The sequence below is a fragment of the Nilaparvata lugens genome, chromosome 7 (genome assembly GCF_014356525.2).
Source record: "Nilaparvata lugens isolate BPH chromosome 7, ASM1435652v1, whole genome shotgun sequence".
Classification (NCBI taxonomy): Eukaryota; Metazoa; Arthropoda; class Insecta; order Hemiptera; family Delphacidae; genus Nilaparvata; species Nilaparvata lugens.
Genome location: NC_052510.1, coordinates 23,893,649 through 23,901,309, shown reverse-complemented (window position 1 = coordinate 23,901,309; position 7,661 = coordinate 23,893,649). Strand labels below are relative to the sequence as shown.

Sequence of the window (7,661 nt, the reverse complement as noted above, 5' to 3'; positions counted from 1 at the left end):
CCAGCATGTTGTCCACTCATCACATTCGCACCATCATAACTTTGAGAAATGAGTTTTTCTGGAATTGTTATGACAGTATCCAAACTTGAAAAAATACATTTTGCAATCCATTGTGAATCATGACCCTCAGGATTATCGAACTTCCAAAATCTCTCTACTGGTTGACCATTTGATAAAATATACCGAAAAACTAAAACTAACTGAAATGCAGACGAAATGTCAGTTGTCTCATCTGCTATTAGAGAAACATATTGAGCATTTTTAATCTCTTGTTTGATATTTTCTTGGCACACAGAAAGCATGCAGTCCGGCAATTCATTTTGAATGTCTTTGGAGGTGCCTTTGAAAACTGTAGCACTATTTAAATGTTCTTTCAAAGCCGAATCAAGCTCTACAGTAAAATTCACAAGGCCTTTGAAAATTCCCGGATTTAAAGCATTGTCGTCCTCTCGATGACCCCTAAGAGCTAACTCAAATGCACCACAAAATTTAATGCAGTCTATAAGTTTGGAAAGCACATACCTATTTTTGGTGACTTGCTCATTATGTTTTCTGATGCTCAAACGATAAGCACTATCAAGCTGTTGACGAACATCAATTTTACCAACTAAATTGAAATCCAATGAAGCACTAATATGCGCATGTGAGTTTTCATGCTTTTTAATTTTTTGAGTCAAATGAGCTAAATCACACACACCGTTCTTAATCCATGCTGGATCGCCTTTTTCGCGAGCAAACAACAAGCACAGAAAACAATAAAGTTTGTTAGTTTCTTCACAACCACACAGCCAAGATGTCTTTTCATATTGTTGGTCTTTGAAATCTCTCTTGTATGTCCTGGATTTCGATGTAGAAGTCTGATGTATATCAATTGTCGGTGTAGGCCTACCACTTTCCTTAATCGATATTTTTTCCTCGATTGATAAATTAGAGAACACTATCTCTTTTAAATAGCTAACTGAAACCTTTCTTGAACCCTCCATTCTCACTTTTCAAAACACAAGAAAGAAGAAACAAGAATTAACCTCAAAATCGACAACACATGTAGCGCGAACGCGAAACTGCAAACAGTAGCCAGTGCCAGCTAGAACAGTTCATAAGTGGAAACGGCTCTAGAAGGCAATGGCGCCAATGCAAAGCACACTATCACCACAGAATAAGTACAGAATGGAAACTTGTAATAAATCGCCTATCTAACCAATGCTTTTTACATGACCCCAATACTAAACACGTCACGTGACCTTGGGAAGTTCCAATCCTGGTCTTCTGATTGGCTCGTAGCAGTGAATGAGATCAATTGATCCGAATCATTAAAGTGATCCGAACCTACCATCAATACTATTACAATGCGGCGCTTCCTAACAAGATGGCGGATTTTAGCGTCAGGGTACTAGCCAAGTTTCCGTACTGTATGTATACTGTGCTATCACAGCTATGAGCTGCTTCGAAAGCAGCTCTCCGTAAAGCTAATGTAAATAGTCTCCCACCCCCCACGGGGAGGGAATTGAACTCGCCCAGCTACCATTTGAACCCATACTATCGCTTGGAGCAGTGATCCTGCTTGCTGTAGCGCGTAATTCAAAAGGTTATCTCAATGCGTGTACCTTGCTTGGTGCGCTCCTTATTGTTTTAATATTACAAGAAATTTGAGTATTACTATTACTTCAATCAATTTTCTATTGATTTGAACTTTAATTTATTGTAGCAATTTCATAGGGGGTTCACGTGCTCTTGTGCTCTCATGGACACGCCGCCACTGTCTGTAATTGATTATGTGTGTAATGAGAGTGGACATTCTTAAGACTGGAAAATACATTTAAATTAGACTTCACAAACAACAAGCATTGGAATATCAAAATACATGGTAAATTCATAATTCCCAGTCTTATGAATAAAAGCCTGCAATGGGTGAGAGGTGGTTCATTTTAAATTGTTCTATCTGCTCTTTTTTGCAATAGAATATAGAAATTGGCTATTTTTTGTGTATTGGAATATGGGCTTAAGTACACTCAACAACATTTTTCCCATTTCTCAACCGAATTTGACTTATGATGCATAATATTTGGACCGCCTTGATGAGTCGAGAAGAATGAAGTGTAGTAAGATGAAATCTGAGCATTGTGTCAAAAGTTATAAGAGTTTGAAATATTGATCCTTGAGGTGTCCTTATGTGCACCTCTCCACCTTAATCACTCGCCTGTGGTGAGCGTTGATATTACCCAAAGTTATTATCCATAATTCAACAAAGATATTATCCATAATTCTTCCACCCATAGGAGCCATTGTATATGGAAGGCAGTGTGTGGTAGAAACACTCTCAACTGTATGTCAAGTTGGAGTAACAACCTTCTTCTCATATTACAACTAGTGTGCAGGCTTGCCAACTATGTAACCACCTTCCACCAACTCTTCTAGAATGGAAATGATTTCATTCTCATGTCCAGTGTTGCCAACTGCTCTAGATTGGTCCAACAGTCTCAACCTGTCTACAAGTTCATTAGGATTATTGTGGTAGATGTATTCAATTTCAGTAGCATCGTTTGCAACCATATTAAATGGTGTCACCAGTCCTCTCCCACCATGCTTACCATTCCTTATCAGTGGGTAAATTGTCTTCTTGTACTTGACATCATTGGAGTGTATAATATGTCCAACTGGGTCATAGTTTTTTCTATACAATTTGGTCAAATACAGAATGTGTTTGTATGCATTTGAGTCAGGTGACGTAACAAGTTGATTGTTAGGCTTCTTTTTAAAAATCAGCTCACATAGTCCAGCTGTTGCATCAAGAATCATTTTATGTTCTTCATCTGTAGGGTCAGTGAGTTCAATCTTTGAGTCATCACTTCCAAAGGTTAGATGCCTACTACCCAAATAGTACTTGTTTCTAACTAATCTTGGTCCAAATTTAGTATCTGTACTACTATCATTCAACATCACACTATAAACATATGGACTCACTTTGGTTCCATTCAATCCACTTTGAGTATAAATGTTGTACAAAAAACGTCTTGATTCGTTTTAGTGTAGAAAAACACCTCTCAGCTTCAGCTGTTGTCATTGGGATGGTTGAAATTATCAACAAAAGTTTATAGGTTTCGGAAAATGACGAAGTTAAGTTATTTTCAATGAAAAATTGTAGCAAACTGACAGCACCAAGCAAATTTCTGAAGTCTACTCTTCTAAAAATTATTTCAAGTTCTGTTTTTAGGCGATTTTTCTCAAGAAATGAGTAAACCTTAACAGTATCTTCAAGCAAGGTATCTGGGAAATCCTTATTGAAATGTTCAAATTTTTGTGAGTCCAATAAACAGATTGCTGAATAGAATGTTGTGAATGAGAACCGGGTTTTGATTTGAGTGGTGATGATGTCACAGGTTTCCTTGGCAGCCACTGTTCTACTGAGGTAGGTGTCCTCTTTGCGCCTTGAACGTTTGGGCACACTTCCTGCACAGTCTGCTACCATCTCCATCAAATCATTCATTTTAGTTCTTTCCTCTTCAACAGCTTTGATAAAATGTTCAACATTTGATTTGATTTTCATAGCATCTGTCTTAACTGTTTGCAGCTGATTATATAAAATGTCAACATGAGGCATTAGCCTGTGAAAAACCGAGAGCCAAAAAATGAATCTATTATCTTTGAGAAGACGAGCAATAGCACCTGCTTTTATAATACTAGAAGGTTGTTTTGATGTGGATTGAATCTCCTCCATACACTCGATTAGCTCTTCTCTATATTCAAAAACTGTATTCACAGTTCTACTTTTAAAATTCCACCTTGTTGCTGACGCCCTAGGTACACGTTTGCCGACTACTCTGTCTAAAACATCTATTCTTTGAGGAGAATTTGAAAAAAAATTAGTAATATCACTCAAATCTGGGAAAAAAATTCTTACATCTTGATTTTGACTCGCTGCTTGTGCTACAATTAAATTGAGTTGATGTGCATAGCAATGCACAAAAAAAGCATGCTTATAGGTTTGTTGCACAATTGTCTGCACACCAGCATGTTGTCCACTCATCACATTCGCACCATCATAACTTTGAGAAATGAGTTTTTCTGGAATTGTTATGACAGTATCCAAACTTGAAAAAATACATTTTGCAATCGATTGTGAATCATGACCCTCAGGATTATCGAACTTCCAAAATCTCTCTACTGGTTGACCATTTGATAAAATATACCGAAAAACTAAAACTAACTGAAATGCAGACGAAATGTCAGTTGTCTCATCTGCTATTAGAGAAACATATTGAGCATTTTTAATCTCTTGTTTGATATTTTCTTGGCACACAGAAAGCATGCAGTCCAGCAATTCATTTTGAATGTCTTTGGAGGTGCCTTTGAAAACTGTAGCACTATTTAAATGTTCTTTCAAAGCCGAATCAAGCTCTGCAGTAAAATTCACAAGGCCTTTGAAAATTCCCGGATTTAAAGCATTGTCGTCCTCTCGATGACCCCTAAGAGCTAACTCAAATGCACCACAAAATTTAATGCAGTCTATAAGTTTGGAAAGCACATACCTATTTTTGGTGACTTGCTCATTATGTTTTCTGATGCTCAAACGATAAGCACTATCAAGCTGTTGACGAACATCAATTTTACCAAGTAAATTGAAATCCAATGAAGCACTAATATGCGCATGTGAGTTTTCATGCTTTTTAATTTTTTGAGTCAAATGAGCTAAATCACACACACCGTTCTTAATCCATGCTGGATCGCCTTTTTCGCGAGCAAACAACAAGCACAGAAAACAATAAAGTTTGTTAGTTTCTTCACAACCACACAGCCAAGATGTCTTTTCATATTGTTGGTCTTTGAAATCTCTCTTGTATGTCCTGGATTTCGATGTAGAAGTCTGATGTATATCAATTGTCGGTGTAGGCCTACCACTTTCCTTAATCGATATTTTTTCCTCGATTGATAAATTAGAGAACACTATCTCTTTTAAATAGCTAACTGAAACCTTTCTTGAACCCTCCATTCTCACTTTTCAAAACACAAGAAAGAAGAAACAAGAATTAACCTCAAAATCGACAACACATGTAGCGCGAACGCGAAACTGCAAACAGTAGCCAGTGCCAGCTAGAACAGTTCATAAGTGGAAACGGCTCTAGAAGGCAATGGCGCCAATGCAAAGCACACTATCACCACAGAATAAGTACAGAATGGAAACTTGTAATAAATCGCCTATCTAACCAATGCTTTTTACATGACCCCAATACTAAACACGTCACGTGACCTTGGGAAGTTCCAATCCTGGTCTTCTGATTGGCTCGTAGCAGTGAATGAGATCAATTGATCCGAATCATTAAAGTGATCCGAACCTACCATCAATACTATTACAATGCGGCGCTTCCTAACAAGATGGCGGATTTTAGCGTCAGGGTACTAGCCAAGTTTCCGTACTGTATGTATACTGTGCTATCACAGCTATGAGCTGCTTCGAAAGCAGCTCTCCGTAAAGCTAATGTAAATAGTCTCCCACCCCCCACGGGGAGGGAATTGAACTCGCCCAGCTACCATTTGAACCCATACTATCGCTTGGAGCAGTGATCCTGCTTGCTGTAGCGCGTAATTCAAAAGGTTATCTCAATGCGTGTACCTTGCTTGGTGCACTCCTTATTGTTTTAATATTACAAGAAATTTGAGTATTACTATTACTTCAATCATTTTTCTATTGATTTGAACTTTAATTTATTGTAGCAATTTCATAGGGGGTTCACGTGCTCTTGTGCTCTCATGGACACGCCGCCACTGTCTGTAATTGATTCTGTGTGTAATGAGAGTGGACATTCTTAAGACTGGAAAATACATTTAAATTAGACTTCACAAACAACAAGCATTGGAATATCAAAATACATGGTAAATTCATAATTCCCAGTCTTATGAATAAAAGCCTGCAATGGGTGAGAGGTGGTTCATTTTAAATTGTCTATCTGCTCTTTTTTGCAATAGAATATAGAAATTGGCTATTTTTTGTGTATTGGAATATGGGCTTAAGTACACTCAACAACATTTTTCCCATTTCTCAACCGAATTTGACTTATGATGCATAATATTTGGACCGCCTTGATGAGTCGAGAAGAATGAAGTGTAGTAAGATGAAATCTGAGCATTGTGTCAAAAGTTATAAGAGTTTGAAATATTGATCCTTGAGGTGTCCTTATGTGCGCCTCTCCACCTTAATCACTCGCCTGTGGTGAGCGTTGATATTACCCAAAGTTATTATCCATAATTCAACAAAGATATTATCCATAATTCTTCCACCCATAGGAGCCATTGTATATGGAAGGCAGTGTGTGGTAGAAACACTCTCAACTGTATGTCAAGTTGGAGTAACAACCTTCTTCTCATATTACAACTAGTGTGCAGGCTTGCCAACTATGTAACCACCTTCCACCAACTCTTCTAGAATGGAAATGATTTCATTCTCATGTCCAGTGTTGCCAACTGCTCTAGATTGGTCCAACAGTCTCAACCTGTCTACAAGTTCATTAGGATTATTGTGGTAGATGTATTCAATTTCAGTAGCATCGTTTGCAACCATATTAAATGGTGTCACCAGTCCTCTCCCACCATGCTTACCATTCCTTATCAGTGGGTAAATTGTCTTCTTGTACTTGACATCATTGGAGTGTATAATATGTCCAACTGGGTCATAGTTTTTTCTATACAATTTGGTCAAATACAGAATGTGTTTGTATGCATTTGAGTCAGGTGACGTAACAAGTTGATTGTTAGGCTTCTTTTTAAAAATCAGCTCACATAGTCCAGCTGTTGCATCAAGAATCATTTTATGTTCTTCATCTGTAGGGTCAGTGAGTTCAATCTTTGAGTCATCACTTCCAAAGGTTAGATGCCTACTACCCAAATAGTACTTGTTTCTAACTAATCTTGGTCCAAATTTAGTATCTGTACTACTATCATTCAACATCACACTATAAACATATGGACTCACTTTGGTTCCATTCAATCCACTTTGAGTATAAATGTTGTACACTTCCTTAGGACTGCTGTTATTCAACACTGCCTCAATATCCTCCTCCTCCTCCTCCTCATCACTCCAAGTCCTAGCCTCGGACAATAATTTTCTTGCAACTGCTGAAGTACTTGGAGCCGGAGTGGAGCTTGCTGCTTCTCCAAATGATTCATAGGTTGGTGACTCCTCCTCCTCCTCTTGCTCCTCAACAACTTCTAGTTGTGGTGGTAATGAGCGTCAAACATGCCTGGGTTGGATTGGAGTTGTTGGCGGTGTAGGCGGTATAAGCCAATGTTGTTCTGCTAATGGTTGAGCCAGTGGCTGTTGCTGAACTGGAGGTGCTTGTTGCTGAGCTGGAGGTGGTTGCTGCTGGGCTGCAGGAATCTGAAGAGTCTTGATAATTTTTTCCAGTGGTTCAGTTAGTGGTTTGAAATGTTTTTCATGTTGCTCCTCTGTCAATTCTCTTCCAAGTGTGAGCTCCTTATGCTTTCTCTTGATGTTAGGTCTTAGCTTTGCATCTCCTTGATGGTAGGAGCTACCTCCTCCAATGTCTTATGACAGGGTCGAACCATCCTGCTTGCCTCACAATAACAAACTGATACTCTACTAGACTCACACCTCAACTAAATAGGTGTTGATACCATTTCTGTAGCGCCCAGCATTCTTTCCTGATGAG

At 38.4% G+C, this 7,661-nt stretch overlaps 1 protein-coding gene across 2 annotated transcripts; it reads right to left on the bottom strand.

Annotated features, from left to right (window-relative positions):
- Window positions 1-2,195: 2,195 nt before the first annotated feature.
- Window positions 2,196-7,041, bottom strand: LOC120352331. Of its 2 annotated transcripts, none has more exons than XM_039432373.1 (2): window positions 6,998-7,041; window positions 2,196-2,994 (listed from the first exon to the last, which is right to left on the bottom strand). In XM_039432373.1, the coding sequence occupies exon 2, from the start codon at window positions 2,935-2,937 to the stop codon at window positions 2,365-2,367; it is 573 nt and encodes a 190-aa protein (XP_039288307.1). In that variant the 5' UTR covers window positions 2,938-2,994; window positions 6,998-7,041; the 3' UTR covers window positions 2,196-2,364. The 2 variants fall into 2 exon arrangements, with proteins under 2 accessions (XP_039288307.1, XP_039288308.1); XM_039432374.1 differs by having other exon boundaries at window positions 2,196-2,956; window positions 6,961-7,034.
- Window positions 7,042-7,661: the final 620 nt, after the last annotated feature.